This window comes from Sciurus carolinensis, chromosome 11 (genome assembly GCF_902686445.1).
Source record: "Sciurus carolinensis chromosome 11, mSciCar1.2, whole genome shotgun sequence".
NCBI classification, from domain to species: domain Eukaryota; kingdom Metazoa; phylum Chordata; class Mammalia; order Rodentia; family Sciuridae; genus Sciurus; species Sciurus carolinensis.
In genome coordinates, this window is record NC_062223.1 from 17,895,632 (window position 1) to 17,919,836 (window position 24,205).

Sequence of the window (24,205 nt, forward strand, 5' to 3'; positions counted from 1 at the left end):
CAGTGTCCCCTCAAAGGTCCCACAGCCCACAGAAGGGACATCTCACCTGTGGGTACAGCCGTCAGGTATGGCTGAAGAACTCTCTCTTCTAAGTGCACACTACTAGGTCCCTCGTGAAAGTTTCCCCACACCCTCCTTCCTGTCTAACTCTCTACTTCCTTCCTCCTTCCTTCCTCAGGAAGCCCCCGTATCATCCCTGTTTTGTGTCTAAAGCAGTACTGCAGACAGCTCCCTCCACCAGGAAGAAGAAACTCAGGTTCCAAGCCCTGAAAGCCTGTTGCTTCTACTGATGCCTCCAACACCCGCCACCACCCAATCCGTCTTCTAGTGGGCCTGAGATGCCACCTCTCCTGACCTTGGTCAGAGACCCTCCCTTGGAGATGTCCCTTTCAATAGCTTAGAGTCCACCTCCCAACCCAACTGTATTGGCAAGCTTACCAAAACCCCCTCCACCCCATGAGGTCCTCCTCATGGATGGCCACCTGCAGGCTACCCTGTAGGTGAGTTCAAGGTTACCCAACCTCTCAGGGTCAAGTCCCTGTCCTCTGGCATCTAAAGAGAGTTGACATGGTGGTGGAGAGAATTAGAGAGGGACCTGGATTTCTCTAATTATAGGATTCTTCATAGAAGCTCCGGCTCTTAGAAGGTGGGGTAGGGGTTGGCAGACGGGGAGGGACACCTAGGGGCCCAGGGCTTCTCTTACCTGTAGGCCTCTGCCTGGGGGCTTGGGAGCTGTTGCCTTCCTCTAGCTGAATGGCCTCTCTCCCAGGCTGCCTTTAAGCCCCAGTGGCTTCTAGCCCCCAGCTCGTGGGGCCCGCCTCCGGCTCTTCCTCTCCCCTTCCACCCCACCCCGCCCCCACTTCAAGAGGTCTGGGCTGCCTGAAGAGCATTGTTTACTGCCCTGTTGGTACAACACTTTCCCCTAGACTGGGAGGCTCAGATTTCCCCTGAAGATCTGACAGGTGGCACCTTTCAATCACGCTTCTTCCTCCCTCCCTCCCTGACCCCAGCAGCATCAGTGCTGCGATTACCTTCCTTCCCAATGTGCTCTGGCCCTGGGGACCCTGACGATCACATGCAGGGCCCACTGGCTTCCCAGGCCCATCCCAACCACCTCAGTAAGGTCTTCTGTGTTCTCCTAGCCCCTGGCCCTCAGTGCCCCTCCATATGGTCCCTTTCACTCCTCCTCAGACCAAGCAGCTGCTAAAGAGTGGGCTGAGGAGGGGGTGATTGGGGCAGCTGCTGAGACAGAAGATGTGTCTCAGGCTCACACTGAATGGAGAGATTTGAAGCGGGAGCGGCAAAGAGGAGAGGAGTGATGGAGTGAGCTTGGGAATCACTGGATGTGGAGTCTAGAAAATGCATAACTCCCGGGTTCTGTTTTGAGCAGAAGTAAGTGGTAGGCTTTGAATGCATTTCTCTACTGAATTGCAATTTTCCTCAGAACGAAACCAAAACATGTCTTTACCTTCACTCTGTGTCCTATGTTCTAAGGAAGGTGCCACTTTGGAGAATGTGAGCTAGAGACACTCCTGCCACTTGCGAGACTTGTGACTGCTCCAATTACACTTTCCCAGTCCCCACCACTCAGCCACTGGCGGGGCCACTGGAGACCACAGGCCTCCTTCCTGTTCCTTAAATGTATCGATTCCTTTCCAGACTCAGGACTGGTTCTTTCTTGTGCTCTTTGCAAGACTGGCTCCTTCTCATCCTTCTGGACTCAGCTCAAATTTCTTTTCCTCAGAGTCTTCCATGACCTTCAGTTCTCTCCACCATTTCAGCCTGTTTTGTGTTCTTCATAATACTTAATGGAATCTAAAATTACCTTGTTCATTTCCTCCTCCTCTGTCTTTCACTAGATTCTAAGCTCTATGAGTTCAGCGAATTTATCTCCCATGCTCATGGCCATATGTCCAGGGCTTTGCAAATTGCTCGGTTCATGTTAGGTGCTTAACAATAAACAGTGAATCAATTAACAAATTAACCTATCAAGAGAAATATGGAATAGGAACTGGGGTCCTATGCCTGGGATGATCTGGAAGAGAGATCATTTTGTGCAGTCAGGTTTAGGTACCAGTGATCAAACAACCCAAAATGAATGGCTGCTGGCTGCCTCTAGTATTATGTTCCCTTCATCCAATCAGAGTTTATCTGCCCAAGACTGGTGAGTACTTCCACTTATCTCTTACTTTTACTGTATTTTTTTTAAAAAATCCATTTCTTTTCTTGTCTCCTTGCCATTAGATACCGAACCAACAAAATAGCCAGTCATCGAAACTTATCTTAGACAATTCTTTTACTCATTGATTAAGTGGCTTTTGTGCCATGTCCCTACCCCTACTAGGTGCTGGGGACATAGCACTGAAAACAACAGAAAATAGGCCCAAACAGATCATTTTAGTGTGGGGAGATAGTAAGCAAGGCAATAAATAAGTAAAATATGTAGTATATCAGATGGTGACTGATTCTACAGAGAAAAGTGAAACAGGAAGAGGATGGGGAGGTAGGGATTTTTTTTGGGGGGGGGTGATGCACTTTTAGAGTGATCAAGGAAGGGAAGACAGAGGCGGTAATATGGAAGTGAAGACCTGAAGGAGGTGAGACTGAACATGGACTATCTGGGAAAGAGCATCCCAGGCAGAGGAAACGGCACTTGGAAAGAGGGAAGTGTGTTTGGTGTGTTCAAGGAATAACCAGTCAGCAAGGCTGGGGCAGAGCGCTGGGGCAGGAGAAGAGTTGGAGATAAAAGGCAGTAGCAGGGAGCTGGCAAGTCATGTGGGGCCTTGTTGGTAACTCTGTCCCTTTCACGAGTGAGGATTTTGGCTTTTTGCTCTGTGATTGGAAGCCATAGGAGTGTTTTAGGTTGGGAAGTGATATGGTCTACAGTTTTTGACAACATCACTCTGGCTGCTGTTTTGAGAACAGTCTGAAGGAGAAGCATGGGCAAAAGTGGGGACACCAGCCAGAAGACTCACTTAGTGACTCAGATGCAAGATTGGTGGCTTGGACCAGACTGTCAGCAGTGGAGGTGAGGAGAAATGGTGAGGGACGACAGCCGTGATGAAGACTGAACCAACTTTCTCTTCAAGATGACAGAGTGTTCTCTCATTGGCTCATCTTGGGGTGGTCCAGGGAAGACACCTGTCTTGGTCATCTTTGTACCTTTCATGAGTGGTCAAATACCATTGAGGACATTCTGGGTGACAACTCTTTGTCCCTTCCTCTGAAGTTGAGTTCCCATCCAAGAAGACGATACTGTCCCGTGGTGAGTGACAATACACAACTCCCCTCTGTAAGGCTGGGAATAGATAGAACTCAGGGTAGAGCGAGAGGCCAGGGTTCCAGCTCGGTGCTGACAGAGATCAGCAGTTTTGGATGACATATCCGAAGTCCAAGGATATTCTCACAAGCTGAAGCTATCTAAGCTGCCTTTTGCAGGGACAACTGGAGATTCCTACTTGAAGGTCTCCAAATGTCCGACTATAAAAGTATAGGAGAAAGACAGAGTCTCATAGTAAATAATAACAATAAAATAATGATCAATAAGAACAATGATTCTCCAGGTGTTTGGGAAGGAGACATGGGGAATTGTTGTTCAATGCATATGACGTTTTAATTATGCAAGCTGAATAAGTTCTAGCAATCTGCTGTATGCACAGTATGGTGCATATAGATAATGATGTTACATTGTACATGTAAGTATTTATTAAGTGGGTAGATCTCAAATTAAGTGTTCTTACACAATTTAAAAAAAGAGAGACTCTATTGAGAATTGGGGAAAATAGAATATTTGCATTAAATCATCTTAATAAACTTCTATATGGGGACTGGGATACAGCTCAGCCTGTATGCGGTCCCGAGTTTTTGGTCTTCAGCACTGCAAAAAACAACAGAACAAAACCAAACCAGAAAATTTATAATTTTGAGGGCATGGAAATAGAATTTTGGGTAAAAGAAGACTTCATTTGTTAGAGGTAAAAATAGAAGAAAAAATATAATCAAGTGTTAACAATTGTTAAATCCTGACGATGGACATATGGAAGTTCGACAGGCTGTGCTTTCTACTTTTCTGTATGTCCTAAATGTGCCCCAACAAAAGTCTTTTAAAAAGGATGAGAACAGGGGCTGGGAGATAGTTCAGTCGGTAGAGTGCTTGCCTTGCGAGCACAAAGCCCTAGGTTCGATCCCCAGCACCAAAAAAAAAAAAAAAAAAAAAAGAATGAGAACAATGATTTCTTTTTATTGAGTATCTGTCATGGATTATTTTCTTTATTCACATTGTCTTTTTGATTTGTTTTCCTTTTTGTAGCAATTTTTAAAACATTTTATTCTGAAATAATTATAGGTTCACAGGAAGTTGCATAAATAGTAGAGACAGACCCTGGATACCCTTCACCCAGCTTCCACTGAAAGTTAAATCTTGGGAAAGGAGAAGGTGGAGGGCAAGGGTAAGTACTGGGGACTTAATTGGAGCAAATTATATTTCAAGCATTTATGTCAAACTAAATCACCATGTTATGTATAACTATTATGAACCAATAAAAAATAGTTAAATCTTACATAGCTACATACATCAGAGCCAGAAGAATTGACATTGGAACGATATAGGTGTATACTCCTATGATTTTTTTATTTTTCCAGGAGGTGTTAGGAATTGAACCCAGGCCCTCACACACATTCCAGGCAAGCACACACCACTGAGCTACATCCCAGCCTTTTTAAAATTTTTGAGATAGGGTCTCTCTAAATGGCTCAGGCTGGCCTCAAACTTTAGATCCTCCTCCCACCTCAGCCTCCTGAGTAGCTGGGATTACAGGAGTGCACTCCCATTCGTAGATTCCTGTAACCACCACCATCAGGACACAGAACCATTCTGTCACCGCTAAGATCTGTCCTGTGCCACCCATATTTCCTTTCCTCCACAGCCTTCACCCCAGCAACCACTGGTCTCTTCTTCATCTCTTTGTCATTTTGATAATGTTATTTAAATAGAATCATACAGTATGCAACTTTTCATAGCACCTAATAAGTATCCCATTTAAAAGTCGGATTCCTCCTGTAAGAACCCCTCTCCTTTTTCCATGCAGCTTTTTAGCTGTTCATAATATGACTCTATTTCCAAAAGCAAAAATCAGGGCAGGATATGTCCACTAAAACACCTGTATTGGGGATTCAGAGTGTAGCTTAGTGGTTCACTGTATGCTTAGTCTCTACAAGGTCTAGGGTTCAATCTCCATGACCCAAAAAATCTGTCAGGAATATTATAGCAGCATAATTCACCATGGCCAAAACTTGGGAACAACTCAAATGTCCATCAACAGAGAAATGGATGCCTGAATTCTGGTATATTCACACAATTAAATACTACACAGCAACACAAAAAGAATGAATGACAGACATACACGACAGTTCAGATGAAATCTTACAGATACTATTTTTAAAGACATTAGGCACAAAACAAAATAATGCATACTTTTATTTATATGAGGTACAAGAATAGACAAAACTAACTGATGGGATAGAAGTCAATAGTGGTATAAGATCTAGAGAAGGGGTATGGACTGGGAAGGAACATGAGATAAATTTTGAGAGTACAGGAAATATTTTATAACTTCATCTGGGTGTGGTTATATGAATATAAAATATTTTTTAAATTAATAGATGTGTAACTGCAAGTGTAGCTCAGTGGTAGAGCACTTGCCTAGCATGTGAGAAGCACACGCACATGCACACACAGTAAGTCAAGTTTAAGATTCATGTGTTTCACACCATTTACTGAATAAATGATATTCCTCAATCTCAAAAGAATCAGGACATAGACTTTTATGAAGATGAGTCCTTAGTGCAGTAATGGAAGCTTGATGTTTAAAATTAAGACTGTTGGGGCTGGATGTAGTTTGGTGGTAGAACATATGTTTAGCATGCGCAGGCTCTGGGTTTAACCCCTGCTATCCCTACCCCACATCAGAACTGTTTTAGGACAATTACAAAAGGACAATAATAACCTTACATTTAAAATGTCCGCCCCATCTCCTCCAGTGGGCAAGGTATTCTTGCGTCCGTCATAAAATTTCATCTTGTAAACAAAAGGAATTTATGGCTCCGGGCGTCTAACACGAGTTGAATAAAACAAATTTTGTACTTGTCTCCTCTTTTTGCAATAGCAACCATATCTTGCTTATCTTTGCAGCACCTGGCGGAGTGTGTGGGGAGCAGGAATGTTCAGTGACACACAGTCAACGGAGCAGGTTCTCAAATTTGTTTGCACGCGGAAATCACCTGGGGAATTTGGGGGCGGGTATGGGGGGGTGTCGGTGCTGGGGATTGAAGCCAGGGGCGCTTTTACCACTGAGCTCCAGCTCCAGCTATCTATCTATACTATCTATATCTATTTATATATCTTGTCTATCTAATTTATCTATCTATATTTTTAGACAGGGTCTCACCAAGTTGCTGAGGGGATCGCTAATTTGCTGGCCTCCCTTGCGATCCTCCTGCTTAGCCTCCTGAGTCTGCAGAATTTTAAAATTTGCTGAAACCTCAGTGATTCTTATTTCATTGGTAATTTGGGGGGCGGGGTCTGCATCTTGTTTTTCTTCCGGCCGCTTTGCCACTACGCTATATTCCCAGACCCGCCCCCCCTTTTTATCATTTAACTATTTATTTATATTCTTTTTAGTGGTAGGTGGTCACAATACCTTTATTTTATTTCTATGTAGTGTTGAGGATCGAACCCAGGGCGAGCGCTCCACCACCGAGCCACAACCCAGCGCCTTAACTTCTTAGTTTTGAGACAGGGTGTCGCTACGCTCGCAGGCGGGCTTCGAACTTGCGGTCCTCCTGCCTCAGCCTCCAGGGCTGCAGCAGGGCTTCCCGGCGGGCGCTACCGTGCCCAGGTAAGAATCGCTTTTTTGTTTTTTTAAAGCGTCCCAGCTGATTTCCAGGTGCTACGAAAAGGAAGGGCCGCCGTTTGGAGGTGTTCTTCCACTTTCGCGCGTGACTTACACCCAGGTGGGCGTCCTTCCGACACCAAACACACTCAAACTTCCCGGCGATAACCCACGCGTCTCCAAGGCTAAGCCGGCTGCGGGCGCTCTGCACCCCACACAAACCTCTATGGTATGTTTGCGTCCCCTCTAGCATTTGAAAGTCGCCTTCCCGTTCAGCCGGCCGGCAGCTCCCTCTCTATGGTAGACGATTTCCCAGCATCGCCTCGGGGGTATTTCTTTCCGGATCAAAGAGGAGGCGGGACTTCTATCCCGGAAGTGGTCCACGTGCTTCCGCCGTGATCTATTTGAGCACCCGGCAAGTTTCTAATATTTGCTCGAATTGGCGACGCAGGGGGCACTGTGTCTCGCACCAGACTGTGGTGAGTGAGTCGTGGCCCCTGACCTCAAGGTTACCGTGGTGATGGCATCGCCATTTCGGAGATGATGCCGTTGGGCCGGGTCCGGAGCGCCTGGTTTTCAGCGTAGAGTCCAATTTCCAGGGCCCCAGAGGGTCAGGCCGGCGGTTCGAGTTCCGCTGGTCTCTCCATCTTCTCCCGAATAAGGGTGACTCTAGGGACAGGATGTCAGGGCTCGGGGGCTCGATTTCCAGCACCCTCAGTGACATCCCGAGTGACCTTGGGCTAGGCAGTGATCCCTTTAGTGCTTTTTTCCACATCAGGAGAAGGGTGGTTAAAACTCCCTGAGGTCGGTGGCTCCTCTTGGTCCCACGCCCTATGATTCCTCCGCGTTCGGTAGCCCCTGGGAAGGAGGTTGAATGGGAGGGGTGGGTGCTGACCCTGATGGCTGCTCCCAGGACTAGAAGACCGGGAGAAGGTTCTCTGCACGGCGCTCGGCCGAGATGGATCCGCTCAGGGCCCAACAGCTGGCAGCGGAGCTGGAGGTGGAGATGATGGCGGACATGTACAACCGGTGAGGAGAGCCTGCGCTACCCTGTGCTGGAAAATTAGCCCTGATCACTTTTAGCGAAGGCAGAGGTGGATGTCTTCTAACAAATGCTTTCCTCATTGTAGGGAACCCTGAGGCCTAACCCTCCCCATCCCCACCCCGTATTTGGTACTAATGTAGATGCAATATGGAGTCACTAGAAGTACTTGGGAGTTTGGATGGGGATGGAACTGGCATGAAGGAACAAGAGCAGGAAGAGAAGCTCCAAGAGACTCTGGTTAGTTTTTAAAAACAGTTGAGCATTTGCCCTTTGACAAATAGTGTGATGGGCTGACAGATCTGGCTTCATGAGAATATTATAGGCCAGACTCTAAGGGAAATGACTAAACAGACTCCACTTTGCTCTGAGACTCCGTATTATGTAGGAAATAAGCTTCTCCCATGGGAACACCCTGCCTCTGTGCCCATCATCAGTTACTTGGTGTGACATGTTTAATAATATACAATGGCAACTCCTATGTAGTACAGAATTGCTCTCTTTTGATTCCTATTGCTCCTAAACAATGTACCATGTGAACGGTGATTGTGTGGATGTTAGCAACCATTCTTTAGTTTGTACCTAGGTAAGGGTCATTTTGACCCATGTCCCCCTCTGTTGATGATCTCATGATGTTAATGTGTAATTTTGAATCATAGCAACAGATACTTATGATTAATGTAATTTTTGGTATAAGAACCCCTACAACCCTGTGGTTGGGGCTTTTCTCCCAATAGCCATTTTTGGGGGCATTGTGTGAGACAGTCAGCTGGCCAGCGTAATAAAGACTCTCAAATTTGGACTTCTCAGTGGTGATCAGTCTGTTTTTAATTTGCGCGCCATAACAATAGTTCTTCTCAGTGGTGATCAGTCTGTTTTTAATTTGCGCGCCATAACAAATGCCCTGGCAGGCGTTTGTCAAGTGTTTTATATGCATGATCTTTTTCTTTTTCCCTTTGGTGGTACTGGGGATTGAACCCAGGTGCACTCTAACACTGAACTACATCCACAACTCTTTTTATTTTTTGTTTTGGGGCAGAGTCTAAGTTGCCGAGGCTAGCCTTGAACTGAGCTCCTCCTGCCTCAGCCTCTGGCCTCACTGGGATTATAGGCATATGCCACTGCACCCAGCTGCATTATCTTTTTTTAATTCTCAAAAGAATCCAGTGGGTTAATTTTATTAGTCCCATTTTAAGAAGAGGAAATTGAACCTTCTAGAGGTTAAATAACTTCCTCAGGGCCCACACAGGTCAGTAGCAGTGTTGGGTCTAGTACATCAACTGGTGCCCTCAACCATTTAGCAAATCTGGGAACAGTCCTGGCTCCACCAGGGCTTATACTGTTTTGATAATTGTTTTCTTATCTATAAAATGGACATATAATAGTACCCACCTCATAGAGACATTAAAAACACTAAATACAAAGGGCCTTTGCATCAAGCCCAAACAGGAGACAATCACATATTTGTTATTTTTATCAGTTGAAGTTCTCTGGATTGTTTGGAGGTTATAAATTAGAATGATTTGGGAGAGGGGGTGGGTACCAGGTATTGAACCTAAGGGTGCTTAACCACTGAGCCACATCCCTAACTCTCTTTTTTTTTTGGAGACAAGTTCTTTCTAAGTTGCTTAGGGCCTTGCTGAGTTGCTGAGGCTGATTTTGAACTTGTGATCCTCCTGCCTCAGCCTCCTGAGCTGCTGGGACTATAGGCATGTGCCACCATGCCTAGCAGAATGAGTTTTAGATATAGACTGTGAAGTGAGACTCCCTGGCTCTATGTGATCCTTAACAAATTATTGAGTCTCTCTGTGCCTTAATTTCCTCATCCATAAAATGAGGATAATGCTTGTGCCTATCCCATAGAATTATCAGAAGGATTGCATAAAAGAATCCATGTAAAGCTCTTAGCATGAGGCCTTTTATAAAGCCAGCATTCAACAAATAGTCACTGTAAGTGGGCTCAAACAAAGTGCCTACTCTTTCAAACCTTCCAAGATGGTTGAGTGCAAAACAAGGATTCACACTGCTTTCTTGGGGAAAGAGAAATCAGTATAACAGGGTTGGAATGACTGAGGGTTCCTGCTATGCCACAGGATGCTACTGACAGTACCTTGTCCTTCTCTCCCCTCAGAATGACGAGTGCCTGCCATCGGAAGTGCGTGCCTCCCCACTATAAGGAAGCAGAACTGTCCAAGGGCGAATCTGTATGCTTGGACCGATGTGTGTCCAAGTACCTGGACATCCATGAACGGATGGGCAAAAAGTTGACAGAGTTATCTATGCAGGATGAAGAGCTGATGAAGAGGGTGCAGCAGAGCTCTGGTCCTGCTTGAGGCCCCAGACAGCATACACCTGGGGTGCGCCTTGCTCCTCCCCACTTGTTTAATAAAAATACCCCGTATTGGGTTTCATGTGAAGACTGCCAGGCCTAGGCTCTCTCTGGAGCATCTTCAGAAACCCTGAGTGTGGTAGAGCTGTCTTGTGGAAGGAATATTTGTTACACTGGTATGTGACTCTGTGTGTGTGTGTGTGTGTGTGTGCGCACACGCGCGTATGTGTATATATATATATGTATATTAAAGTAAGTTTGTTGACACTTACTGTGTTTAAAGCAGTATGCTTAGCATTTGGAAATTAAAAAAAAAAAAACAAAAAACTGGCACAGCCTCTACCAGCAGAGGGAGCCCATGATAGCGTTTTAAAGGTATGAACAGTTAAGGTAGCTTAGGTTTGCACCTGGGGTCTGCCTCTTGCTGTGTGACCCTGAACGTGGCATTTCTCTATGCTTTAGTTTCCTCATCTGTAAAATGGGGATAATCAGAAGGCTACTGTGAGAATTAAACGAGTTAATATGAGAAAAGCATATTAAATGCTTTGCTGGCTATAGTATAATGATTGGGGTATGAGAAGCACCCCAAAACTTAAAAATTAAATGGAGACAAGCAGGCATTTCCACAAATGATAGAAAGGACTGATGTAAAGGAGGGTGTGAAAAGTAGATGGGATTTAAAGAGCAAGCAGCCAAACTTTATTCTGGATGGCAGTGTCAGGTTGTTAAGGGACCCAGCTCCATGGTAATCCAGGCAGGGACTGAGTGATAACCACTGCCATTTGGTGTTCACTTGAATCGGACTGTGCTCCTCACCCTTTATACAACATCCAAGCTAATCCACCCATCTGGGCTAAAGGTCCTGTTGAGAAAAGGAGTTTCAGAGAAGTGGCTGCCTGCAGGTCATGCAGATGGAGCAGTAACATGAAGGCCAGGGCTTACACTGCATTTGCTGCATTGCTTGGCGGGGGCAAGACAAGTGTAAGTTCTGTCTGAAGAGTGCCCTTTGAGGACTGTGCAGCTTTCATAACATGTGGGTTGTAGCAGGTGGGGTTTTGGTTGACCCCTGTGGCACCAGTAGCAGTACTGTCAGAGTGGGTCTTCATGGTGGAGATGTCTGAGGTGGAAGTAGGTTATTAGAGATGGAGTAAAGCAGAGAAAAGAGACAGCGAGTTTTGGGGTACAAGTGCAGGGTCAAGCCAGACTGAGTTTGAGTCTTGACAGATTTTCTAGCTGTGTGATCTTGGGTAGGGCATTTAACTGCTCTGTACCTCAGTTAACCCCTTAATAAAGTCCCTAGATGCCTAATTGGGTGGTCATCAAACTTAACCATTTATAACTAAAACACTTTGAAAAGTGCCTACTGTATATGAACCCATTTTGTCCCATTGTCCCAGACGTGAAACAAACAAAAAAACCCAAATTGAGTGACAAATATTAGCTTATTTCAATGTACCTGTGTTGAAATATTTGTAAAATTAAAAACTTGGGACTTAGTGGTTTAAATATTCAATAATAGTAGCTCTTTTCATTGCTAAGTTTGGTGGGAGGTGGAGACCCCAGAGGGACCCCTGTAAAAACAAAAAACATTGTCCCACCTTAGGCATGGGCAGAATGTTAAGGCTCCTTTCCAGGTGCTGCAGTACAGTTTGGGTCAACAGGTGGCGCTGTCAGCTCACAGGTCTGCCTGCCTTGGACAATTCCACAATGTTTAGCATTTGTTCTCTGCTAGTGTCATACTTGGAAAAGAGGGACAATGGTGAGGAAAAACTGCTCCTGACCTCAGGTACACTTAGCCAGGAATGGCAAGAATTCTTGGTGCATAGTTAGAACAAAAAGAAGTGCGGAAAAGAGGATCCTACTGAGCAATAACACTTGCAAAGGCTTTGAAGCAGCAAAAATGGGGAGTACTCACTGGGGAAGCAAGCCACAGCATGGCTCGGGTGTGAAGAGGGTGGAGCTGAGAGACAGGCCTTGAAGGCTGGGAAGGTGTAGTTCCCCAAGAACCTAGCAAGTGAGCTGTGTTAAGGAGTTTGGATTTTCTCCTAAGAGCATCAGCAAACAGTTGAAGGAATGAAACCTTTCAGTGACAATGACGTCTGCATTTTAAAGGCTCACTCTGACTCCCAGCCAGGTAGGTAAGCCAGGTGGTAGGTAATGGATTAAAGGGAGACATGGCAAGGACTCAGTGAGGAGGGAAAGTGATGATGGAAAAACGGCTTAGTTTATTGAGTTGCAATAGCACACTAAGCTCTGTGCTAAGTCCCTTAAGTATGTAATTCCAATTAATCTTAACCACAGCTCCATGAGGTAGGTGTGCGTATTCTCATTTTACAGATAAAGAAGCTGAGACTCAAAGGTTAGCAACTAACCTAAAATCATACAGCAAACAGGTAGTGGAGCTGGGGTTCCAATTTAGACACCAAGGCCACTTTAAAGCACTACTCTAGGATTGAGGGCAATGGTCCCCAGTGAGAAATGTGTCTGCAGTTTCACATATTGTTTGACAATATTTGTTATTGGCCTGTTACATGGAAGATGCTGTGGCAAAATGTCCAAACCGATTAGCTAGACCCTGCCCCCAGTGAGCAAGAGTGCTAGGGTAGAGGGTAGGAGAAATGGAGCTCACGTATAAAGGGTGTAAGAAATAAAAATGGATTTTTATTTATTTATTTATTTATCTTTCTGCCACAGGAAAGAGTCATAAGTTTAATCCTCAAATGTGTTTTTGCTTGATTATCAGTTTTAAATATCAGGAAATGTATCATAAGATTTTGCACTTTGGCTTCTTTCAAAGAGTTAGAAGAAGGGGCTAGGGATATGGCTCAGTTGGTAGAGTGCTTGCCTCGCATGCACAAGGTCCTGGGTTCAATCCCCAGCACCACAAAAAAAAAAAAAAAAAAAAAAAAAGCTGAGTACAACGATGTATAACTGTAGTCCCAGCAATTTGGGAGGTTGAGGCAGAAGGATCACAAGCTGTTTCAAAAAATCAAAAGAGCTGGGGATGTAGCTAGCCACATGTACTGTGTGCACTCTCCAGAACAACAACAACAAAAAATGAATCCGACAATAAGTTAACCTGCATTTCTGGTTGGCAGCAGTCTGCTGGATGGGCAGAGACTTGGCCATCCACCAAACCTCCCACCACTAATTTCTTCCCTCCTTATCATCTGCTTGACTTGTAGGCATCTGGTCTGGGTCTTCATCTGGGTATTAAGATGAACTGGATGCTACATGAGAAAACATGTTAAGTGTCTGCAGTAGGCAGCCTGCAAGATCCCTGGGACCTCCCTTGAGTATGCTCTAGACCCAGAGACAGGCTTCTAACAAACAGAACCAACAGAGATGATGGGATGCCAACTCCAAAGTTAAGTTACTGATAGGATGCCAACTCCAAGGTTAAGTTACAAAAGACTGCAATGTCCATTAGCAGGTCTCTCTCTTTCTCTCTTTCTTTCTTTCTGTCTCTCCCTCTCCCTCCCTCCCCCTTGCTCACTCTGATGAAGTAAGTTTATTTCATATTTCCATGCTGTGAACTGACCTGTGAAGAGGCCCATGTGGTTAGGAACCAAGGGCAGCCTCCAGCCAATAGCCAGCAAGGATCTGAATTACCCATCATGTGAGTGTGGAAGCAGATCCTTTCCCTGCCAAGCTTTCAGATGACTGCTTCCCTGGCCCACTCTTTGCTGTCTGTAAGAGACCCTGCAACAGATCCACCTAAGCTGCACCCTATCTCCTGGCCTAGAGAAACTGAGCTAATGTTGTTTAAGACATGATGTTTTGGGGTAATTTGTTATTCAGCAATGGATAATGAATACATGTACAGGTAACAATACACAACTGATACAATTGACCAAGGTTGGTCATTTCACACACTGAGAATGTGCCAGGTACCATTCTAGGCACTTGGTATACATCAATAAACAAAACAGATAAAGATCCTTGTCCTCTTGGAGCTTATATATGTATATGTGTGGTTTCACATAGTCTGGGTTAGCAGTATTGTTTTGAAAGGAAGACAGCTCCTTCAGCATTTGGGGAAAGCTTTATAACTTCTTTCAGGCCTTAGACCCTTAAAAAGTAACCAGGTGCGCACCTGTCATCCCAACAGCCAGGGAGGCTGAGGCAGGAGGATCACAAGTTCAAGCCAGCCTCAGCAACAGCAAGGTGCTAAGCAACTCAGTGAGATCTTGTCTCTAAAATAAAATACTAAAGAGGGCTGGGGATATGGCTCAGTGGTCAAGTGCCCCTGAGTTCAATCCTTAGTACCCCCCACCCCCCCCAATAAAGCTGACAAAGTGGGGCATGGTGGCAGATGCTTGTAATCCCAGTGACTCCAGAGGCTGAAGCAGGAGGAAATTTGAGGCCAGCCTCAGCAACTTAGTGAGGCCCTAAGCAACTTAGTGAGACCCTGTATCACTAAAACAAAAAACAAGGGCTGAGGATGTGGCATAGTGGTTCAGTACCCCTGGGTTTAATCCCCAGTACCAACAAAACAAAACAAAACAAAAACTCAGCAACGCCAACAACAAAACCCTGACAAAAATCGTGAACCATTTTCCCAGTGCATGTAGGATTTTGCATGCAATTTTAGGGATTTTCATATGAGCTTTTGTGGGCTGACCTGAGAGGAGTCCTGTGACAAGTATTGTTTTAGGTGCTGGGGCACAGAAGAAACAAGATTTAAAAAAATCTAGTATGGGAGACAGTGTTAAAAATAGGTGCTTTCTGTGATAAGTGTTGGAACGGATGTTCAGGGAACATGGCACTATGTAAAGGCAGGCGCGTGCCCCCTCTAGTCTGGGTGTTCGGGCAAGGCTGCTTCCAGAAAGGGATCAGTAATTCGAAGGATGAGTAGGGATTTGTTGGGAAAGGGGTATGGGGGTGGGAGGATAGTATGAAGAAGGAGGTACAGGTGCTTGATTCTGAGCCATATAGTCCATCAAAGGAAACAGACACAATGTGATGAGTTTTATCAAAGGGGAAAGTCAGGTGTTACATAGGTCACTATGCAAAAGGATCTGTCAAATAAGTAGTTGCAAGGGATCAGGCGCTTAAAGGAGGTGACCATTAAGTTAAGATCTGAAGGTCTGGATACCAGGACACAAGCCTATAATCCTGGCTTTTCTGGAGGCAAAGGCAGGAGAATCACAAGTTCAAGGCCAGCCTGGGAAACTCTCCAAAACCCTTCACAATAAAAACTATTTAAACAGCACTGGGGATGTAGCTCAGTAGCAGAGTGCTTGCCTAGCATACTCAAGGTCTTGGGTTTGATCCCTCATACTGGAAAAAAAAAAAAAATCTGAAGGATTGCTTAGCAAGGCCAGAGCTGGGGAATGTTCCAGGCCCAGGAAGAACTTGAGGTGAGAGAGAGCATGGAGCACTAATGGGTAGGAAGGAAGTTACCATGGTGAGAACAAAAACAGGAGAGAGGCTAAGGAGGAGGGCTAAGAGCAGCAGGTGACTGAGCTGACACAGGACTCAGGGGCTGTTGTTGAAGTCTGTCATGAGAAGGGTCCTCGAGTGTCATTTCCTCAAGGGTCATGAGAAGCATCTCAAGCATCTCAAGGGAAATGATCTGATCAAATCTGCATTTCTGCCTGGGAAGTTAGGCAGGTGCAGGTGTGGAATTGGGAAAGCTATGTTGGAAGTGTGGCAAGAAGTCCAGGCCAGAGCTGGTGGACTGGGGTGGGGACAGGCAGTGGCCTCGGGGGGCTGTGTATATAGGTGTGGGTCTTCAGAGGGTAGGAGCCACAGGCTTGCTGGCAGATTGGATGTGGAGAGGGAGATGGAGCAAAGTGTCAGATGATTCCAGTTTTGTGGCTTAAGCCCTGGGAGAGGGTGATGTTTTATTGACACAATCAACAATGGAGGAGAAGCAGGTTGTGGGGGAGGAAGGCCAGTTTTGGTCACTTGAGATTTCTGAGCATGCCTAAGGTCTTAGGAGATTCCATTCCCTCATCCCATGTGGATCATCCATGCTGGCTCTCATCATACCTCCCTGAAACCTCAGGTGTTCTCCTGGGGTGGGATCTTTCAAGTGCTGTTTCTTCCTCTTGGGGGTGGATAAATCCTATTGACTCTGCCCCAGAGAGCTGTTTTCAGATCACAGCACACACCTCACCCTTAGACTTCCCCAGGACCACCCTCCCTCACTAGGTCAACCCCCAACAATGATCTGTTCCCATAGCAGCATATCTTTCTCCTCCATGGCACTTCCTGTAGATGAAATTACACTCGGTGTGTAACTATTTGATTCATTTATGCCTGGGTCCCACTGACTGTTCTCTAAAGATAGGGCCTGTATGTCTTATTCACCATCCAATCCTTAGTTCTTGATGTACGTGAAGGTTGTTTTTTTAAATCGAGGTATAATTCACACCAAAAAAACCTCTCTCTTCTAAAGACTATGATCCAGTGTATCTCAGCATATTCACAAAGCTGTACCACCATGTTGTCTAACTATGCAACATTTATCACCACAAGAAGAAATCCCATACCCATTAGCAGTCATTCCCCATTTCCCCCTCCTCTAGTTTCTCACAACCACTAATCTATTTTCTGTCTCTATGGATTTGCCTTTTCTGGGCATTTTATAAATGCAATTGTATGTGGCTCTCTGTGTCTGGCTTCTTTCACTTAGTATAATGTTCTCAAGTCTCACCTATGTTGTAGCTTTTATCCATACTTCATTCCTTTTTATGGTCGGACAACATCGCATTGTGTGGGTATTCTGCGTTTCATTTCTCCATCAGTTAGTGGATAACTGGATTGTGTGTGCTTTTGGTTATTATGCATAATATGGTTGTGAACACTTTGTATGAGTTTTTGTGTTGACCTATGTTCTCAGTTCTCTCAGGCATATATCTAGGAGACGAATTCCTGGGTTATAGTGGTAAGTCCATGTTTAACTATATGAGGGTCTGCCGAGTGGTTTTCTAAACTGGCCATGTAATTTTTTGGACATTCCTCATGCAAAGTTTATGATACATATTTTTTAGGCTATTTTCACAGAATGAATTCAATCAGGTACTATTATTTTCAGTACTTAGAAAAGCAGACTGAAGCTCAGGAAATAAGCACCTTGGGTAAAATCCACAACTTAGCTACAGAGCCAGGATTTACACCTAGCCTGACTCCTGAGCCAGTGCTCTTGTCCAGTAAGCTGCTAAGTAGTCTAGCCAGAGCCCACATGAGGTCCAATGGGCAGTATCAGGAAAACAGTCTAGGAAGGGGGAATTTATTTTTCAAGGTAGAGGAAGAAAGAGGTTGATAAATCCTATTGATTTTGGTACAGGGGTATATCTTGGGTGTCTCCCTTTAGCTTCCCTACTTTTTCTTTTTTTTAAATGTGAACTATTTCAGTGACCTCCTAATTGCTTTGAGGTCTTCTTTCCAATATGTCCTCCATTCATTAAACACAGGAACTTGACCGTATCTATCCCATTTATTAGAAAATAAAAAACAAAACCAAAAGAAAACAAACCAAAAAACCTCCCAAATCCAGGAGTTCCCCATCACCTTCTTCACAGCACTGGAAGTCCTTGGCCTCACAGAGGTCATTCCAAGGTGGCCCTAGCCTACCTTTCCAACTTCATTTCCTGCCACTCCCTTTTCACGTATTCAACAAATGTTTACCCGGGGTGTTTTACATGCCAGGTCCTGTGACAGGCAGCAGGCATACACATTACCTACAATGTGGTTGTTCCTGCCTCCAAGGAATTGATACCTCATGTGGTGGGAAAGGGAGGAAGGAACTGAACTGATGGTTGTAGATCTGTGTGGGGGCTTAAGTGGAGGGTAGCACAGCATTTGGGGGGACCATTAGGGCAAAGGGCCCTAATCCAGCATAGGAGGTTAGACGGCTTCCAGATAGATGTGAAACTTGAGCTGAATTGTGAAGGATGAATATGTTAGAAATGAAGAGGGGACCCTATCATTCCCTCAAGAAGGAACAGCAAGTGCAAGGGCAGGGAGGTCCAGCTGGCTGGACCCTGCGTTGCACAAGTGCTCAAGAGAGCTTCTGGGCAACAGGAACCGTGGATACTCAGGCAGCGAACACGGCAGACAAGGCCCTTGTCCACAGGGAGATGGCACTTCTAGGGGTAAGACTGCAATACAGGCTGGGATGAGGAAGGGCAAGCCTCCTAGTCATGGGGGTACATGGGCCACCAGCGTCTGGGGGGGTGTCCACAAAACCCCAATATTATTTTTTATAAACATACATATATGCAGGTGCTTGCTTTAAAAAAATTGTTTTTAGTTGTAGATGGACATTACCTTTATTTTACTTATTTTTATGTGGTGCTGAGGATGGATCCCAGGGCCTCACATGTGCTAGGCAAGCGTTCTGCCACTGAGACACAGCCCCAGCCCACGACCCTGAGATTTAAGTGTACCAGTATTTTCAGAGCGGATTAACAATATTTTATTGTTTTCTCCAGGAGATCTATGACCCTCTTGGGTTAGAACAGTTATTCTAGCTCTTCTTGTACTGAGCTAAGAAGTTCGACCTTGACCTGAAATTCTGGAAGCCAGTTTTTGCTTTATTTTGGTGGCACTGGGGACTAAACCCAGGGTCTCCCACAGGCTAGACAAGGGCTTTCCCACTGACCCACACCCCCTGCCTGCCCCAGTATTGCACTGTAAGAAGTGAAACCATCAAAGTCCGCCTGGGGCTTTTCCAGGGAGAACTTCCTGTGCCTTTCTTACTGCTGAGCTTTGGCTCCAGTTGTTCTCCTGGCCTGGAGGTATGGAAAGAGCAGTGGTTAAAGCCCCATAGACCTGACTTCGGGTCAACCACCACTTGTCAGCTGCAAGTCTCCATTTTCTCCCGGAGTGAAGTTATGATGTCTGAATGTGTGCGTATTTTGTTGTTGTTAAACATCCCCCGCTTATGGTAGCCACTTGGCAATGCTCTTCTCTGGGGTTGGTGGCTCAGCTGCTCAGCGGTCTTGTCTGAGGCTTTCTTAGAACTTTCTGTGTAGTTGCTCACCTTCTTGAAGAATTTTATGGGCATCACCTGTTATCATTTTTCTCCCCACACCCTGGGTTGAACCCAGGGGCGCTCTACCACTGAGCTACATCTCCAACCCTTTTTATTTTGAGACAGTGTCTTGCCAAGTTGCCCAGGCTGGCCTTCACCTTGCAGTCCTCCTGCCTCAGCTTCCTGCCTTGCTGGGATTACAGTGGAGGGCCATGCCCCATCATCACTTTCCCTCAAACACACTTTCTTAAACTAACATCTGTATTTGCTGTTACCACCATCATCATCTCATTAATCCACACTGTGGTCCAAGCAGTGACACCTCCCTCTGTTTTACAGACGAGGAAAGTGGGGCCTCAGAAATCAGTCATTAAGTGTCTGGAAGCATCTGATCACTAGGTCTTCTGAAATAATAATGACAGTAGTGCAGCAATCAACATATATTGTTCTTACTATGCTAAGTGCTATACCCAGCTTTATGCCCACATCATAATCCCTAATCCCTTCTGGCAGGTAGGTAAATTCTCTTGTTACCTGAATTTTCAGAGGAGGTAACTAAAAGCTAAGTTAAGTAAGTTGCCCAAGGTAACCCAGGCTAGTCAGTTTCAAAGTCGAAATTCTGACGTCAGCAGGATGAAATCCAAAGAAACCTGTCATTTTGCCTCTTGGAAAACTCTTCCAACTGCACAGTTCAAAACCCCACCCAGGGCTGCCTAGCATCTCAGCTGGTCTGCTGCAGCAGAGTCGTCGTTCTTTGTTTTGACCAAAGATGCAGAAGGCGTTGCCAGATGTTAGCCCAGGCGGCCAAGGGAGAAGGTGGGGGTCGAGGGTGGACGTTTAGGATCTGGGGCGTGTGCCTGGGGAGCATATCTGGGGACCAGCGGGCGAGTCACGTGCATGTGAAACTCGACCTAGGGGGAGGGGAAGGGAAGAGAGCTCCCGCCCCCACCTCGGGGCGCAGCTCCGGACGCGTGTAAATACAACTATCAAACGCGGTAGATCACTTCGTTCCTACTCTGCTTGGCGGATCTGTGGCGCCCGGCGGGTTCCAAGTTCCGTGCCTTCTCCCAAGAGGGCCAAGGAGTCGAGACCACTGGGCTGTCGGGTTGCAACTTCAAGGCCCGCGGGTCCAAACACACAGGGAAGACCTCAGCGTGCGTGCAGATCAGGGCTGGGCCCGCCCGACCCAGGACACCCCGAGTGTGGACGTGCGGCCACGGGTCTGCGCTCCAGGGGGCGTTCGCTGCTGCAGAAGGCGCTTTTGCCTGGGACTCGAGGTGAGCCGCGCGTGAGAATAAGGGTCTTCAGCTGCGCGTTCGTTGAGAGCCACCCGGCCCGGTTCCAGTCGCCACTCCCAGACTCCTCAAGAAGTGCCCGTTACCTGAGCTCTTGGCTCTGCCGCCCATTATGCCCTCTCCAAGCGCGCCCCTCCCTTCTTTTTGCTCTGGCCCGGCGGACTCTGGTGTTCCTCTCCGGCCCCCTCTTGCTGCACTTCCTCTGTTCAGCGCGACACTTGTCAGGAGAGACCTCCGGGAGCCCCGAATCGAAAGCCCATTTCACTGATGAGGGTGCTGAGGCCCCCCGGGAGAGATTCGATCTTCCCACCCCTCGATACTGGGCTTTCTATCTTGCCCTTCTCAGTCCCTCGCCTCTCCGCCTTCCTCGGTCTCACTCCACTTGTCTTGTCGCTCCCTGTCCCCGCGCTGCCGGCATCTGGTCTCCTCCCCCGATGGCGGTGGCGGCCCGGGCCGGGGCGAGCTCTGACTCCTTTCTCCCACCTCTGGTAAACACATTCGCTCGCTCGCCGGCCCGCCAACCCATCCGCCGCCACTGCCCTTATAAAGTCAGCCACCACCGGACTTCCTGCCTGAGCCTGAGCCCCCTCCCCGGGCTGGAGGGAGCTGGCGGGCTCCTAGGCGCGCAACTTGGAGCGGGTCATCTTGGGAGTGAGTGAGGGGCGCGTGGGGACGCCACATTGCCCGCCCTGGGTCTCCCTCCACGTGGCAGCTGTTGGATTGGCCCATGAGACTGGAGGGACACGGGTCGCCTAGTGTAGCAAGGGGAGGATTTGTTCTTGCCCGGCGCCAGCGGAGAGGAGTGGACTGAGTGGGGCAACAGGAAAGAGGGGTCTTGGGCTAGCCTCAGACTCCCCTTTCCTCCTCCTGCCTGTTTCGGGGTGGGGGGGTCTTCCCTGGGGCACGAGGCCAGACATGGACCGGCGGAGACTTCAGGACGCGCTCTGCACCTTACTGACCCCTGGGGACTTGGGGAAGTTCGGGTTTGGCCTCCAAGAACTGGCTCTGCGCGCCTTGGCTGGGTGGGAGAGGCCGGCAGCGCGCCAGGAAGCTTCTGCGCGCAGACAGGACCTTCCTTGTTTTTGATAGTGACCCGGCGGGAGCCCAGCGCCGCGTGCGCCCCTGGCACTGCCAGAGCGCGCCGAGCCAGCTCGGCAGAACTGGCTAGGAAGTCCAGGGTTCTATGGGCCCTCCATGAAGGCTCCATCGCGGGTTGGCACTAGGGGTCTCAGGAGCCACCATGATGCAGTACCCTTCCCAGGGGCCGCTGGGAGGTCCTTCACTCAGCGCTCTGTTTCTATGCAGCCTCGTGGCCAGCATGGCCCCCACGTTGAAGCAGGCGTACCGCAGGCGCTGGTGGATGGCCTGCACCGCAGTGCTTGAGAACCTCTTCTTCTCCGCGGTGCTCCTGGGCTGGGGCTCCTTGCTCATCATGCTCAAGAAAGAGGGCTTCTATTCCAGCTTGTGCCCAGGTATGCTGGGGCGGTGTGGGGCAGGGACCCCAGAGGGAAGAGCTGGAAGCTGAAAAAGACAGTTGATAAGGTAGATAGAGTAGGGCTGCTCAAAACGGGAGCATTGGGCTGGGAGTTGGGTAGCCTCACTTCTTGACCTCCTAAACCTTCATCAGGAAATGAGTGGCATTCTGCCCACTCTGCTTGGAATATCTCATCCAGTGGCCACTGAATGCTGGGTATCTGGCCGGGCATCCAGAGTTCTAAGTTTCTAATAGCCTCCAGCACAGAGCAGGATGTACACTCTCCAAAATGCTGCACCTAACGAGGGAGAGGTTTCTTTGTGTATAGAGCGAGGTGCTGGGGATGGAGGTCAGAACCTACTGCTCAATACCAATGAGCTACATCCCCAGACCTGGAGAAATTTCTTTCATCTTTGTGTGTGTGTGTGTGTGTGTGTGTGTGTGTGTTACTGGGGATTGAACCTGGGGTGGGAGTTGGGGGCCTACCACTGAACTACACTTCCAGCCCTTTTAAAAAAATAATAAAATTTTGAGACAGGGTCTCACTAAATTGCCAGTCTGGCCTACAACTTTCGATACTCTTGTCTTAGTCTTCCTGTAGCTAGGATTACAGACATGTGCCACTGAGCTGTGCTCCCAAGGGATTTCTCGAGGGCTGCTACTATAAAGCTAAAAATGAAAAGGAATTTCCCGTGGTGGCACATGCCAGTAATCCCAACTGCTTGGGAGGCTGAGGCAGGAGGATCACAAGTTCAAGGCCAGTGTTTGCAATTTAGCGAGGCCCTGTCTCAAAATAAAAAAGGCCTGGGGATATAGTTCAATAGTAGAGCATCCTTGAGTTCAATCTCCTGTAGTGGGGACAGGGGAGAGGGGGAGCACCCCATCGAGTGAAGTGTGAATGTGAAGGGGGCCTGCTTTCTTCCCTTTTCAGGACCTTGAAATCCCCAGGTTGTCAAATCTTCCATTTGCATAAAGTTCATAGCCCTGTTTCCTCTAGAATGGGCATTGTGGGGGATCTCTGTTTTCCTTCAATCATCTTGACCTTGTCCAGTGGCCCTGAATGCTGGAGTGAGAATTCTTAATGCCTTTGGAGAAGTAGCTGGAGACACAGACTGCCCAGGGGAAGGGAGTTTCCCCTCCTGATGTCTGGGACTTGTCTTTTCTCCAGGAAGGAAAGTGCTCTGCTGCAAGCTCAGCTAAGGAGCTGGGTGGAAGTGGGGTTTGATTCTTCTCTTCCCTCCCTGTTCCGTAGTAAACTTGGAAGGCAGGCCAGTTGGGATTTGATTCCCAGCTTCCACCACATATACCAACTGGGTGACATCAGAGAGTTCCTTAGACCTTGAGTTTGGGTTACTTGGTCTGCAGAATGGGAACCATAACATATGTCCCAATAAGAGTATCTATCCCATTGTTGAGAGACTCAGCAGTGCTTGGCAAATGGAAGTGTCCCTCTGGCTTTTCCTGTCTCCTCAACTCAACTCAACACTGTCTCACAGCCACGCTAAGGCTGTGGGAGAAGATCAGCTCCTGTGGGTGGAGGCGGGAGGTCCTGATCTCTGCCCTGAGCAGCAGCTGCTCCACCCTGGGGGCCGTCTCATCCCTGCCAGGGTTATCTGTAAGGAGCAGGTGCATGGAGAGAGGGCCGTTGGCCCCAGCCTTCTGGCCTCAGTTCTCTGGGCTGGAGGAGGTGGAGCTGAGCTGGCCTGGGAAGGCAGGTTGGTCCTCAAGGAGGAGGCCTGAGAAGAAGTGATAGGCATTTCAGGGTGGCGGAGAGGATCAAGTGGAGGGCCACTAGGGGACCCGTATGACACCCAAGTCCCCTCTGAGTTTTCCCTGGAGCCTAGAGAAGGTCTGCCCTTATTCCTCCTGCCTTTTCCACCTGGAGCTGGTGGCTCCAGGTTTTTCTAAATAAGCTTCACTGAAGATTAATTTACATCATACATTTTGGTGAGTTTTGACAAATTCGTAGACCCTCGTAACCATCACCATAGCCAGTATTTAAAGCATTTCTGGGGCTGGGGATATAGTTCAGTGGTAGAGTGCTTGCTAGCATGCTCAAGGCCCTGGGTGTCATGTTAAAAAAAAAAAAAAAAAAAAAAAGAGAGAAAAGCTATTTCTACCACTTGAAAACCTCCTGCTTGGGGCTGGCACTGTGGCTCAGTGGCAGAGCACTTGCTTTGCATGTGTGA

General features: G+C 47.3%; 3 protein-coding genes across 9 annotated transcripts in view; 2 read left to right on the forward strand and 1 right to left on the reverse strand.

Moving 5' to 3' along the window:
• Smtnl1 (smoothelin like 1) overlaps positions 1-21,026 on the reverse strand; it is a 30,551-nt gene extending 9,525 nt beyond the window's left edge. Inside the window, exon 1 of one of the 4 annotated variants that reach the window (XM_047516333.1) lies at positions 20,263-21,026. The gene's annotated coding sequence lies outside the window, so the exon portion shown is untranslated. Of the gene's footprint in view, positions 1-46; positions 66-703; positions 861-20,262 lie in introns of those variants that run through there. The other 3 variants (XM_047516332.1, XM_047516334.1, XM_047516331.1) reach the window with 3 other exon arrangements.
• On the forward strand, positions 7,223-10,482 carry Timm10 (translocase of inner mitochondrial membrane 10). Its single transcript, XM_047516338.1, has 3 exons — positions 7,223-7,369; positions 7,804-7,919; positions 10,064-10,482. Exons 2-3 carry the CDS (start codon positions 7,849-7,851, stop codon positions 10,263-10,265), a joined length of 273 nt encoding a protein of 90 aa, XP_047372294.1. The 5' UTR covers positions 7,223-7,369; positions 7,804-7,848; the 3' UTR covers positions 10,266-10,482.
• Slc43a1 (solute carrier family 43 member 1) overlaps positions 20,046-24,205 on the forward strand; it is a 29,646-nt gene continuing 25,486 nt past the window's right edge. The window contains exons 1-2 of one of the 4 annotated variants that reach the window (XR_007103882.1): positions 20,046-20,524; positions 21,848-22,014. Coding sequence is in view for 3 of the 4 variants with exons in the window: in XM_047516328.1 (XP_047372284.1) it covers positions 21,861-22,014 (154 nt within the window). In the remaining variant the exon portion in view is untranslated. Of the gene's footprint in view, positions 20,525-21,080; positions 21,194-21,832; positions 22,015-24,205 lie in introns of those variants that run through there. The other 3 variants (XM_047516328.1, XM_047516329.1, XM_047516327.1) reach the window with 3 other exon arrangements.

Coding starts and splice junctions, on each gene's coding strand:
- Timm10 (XM_047516338.1), top strand. CDS start 7,849: ATGGATCCGCTCAGGGCCCAACAGCTGGCAGCGGAGCTGGAGGTGGAG. Junction 7,920..10,063: donor ATGGCGGACATGTACAACCG/GTGAGGAGAGCC, acceptor CTCTCCCCTCAG/AATGACGAGTGCCTGCCATC.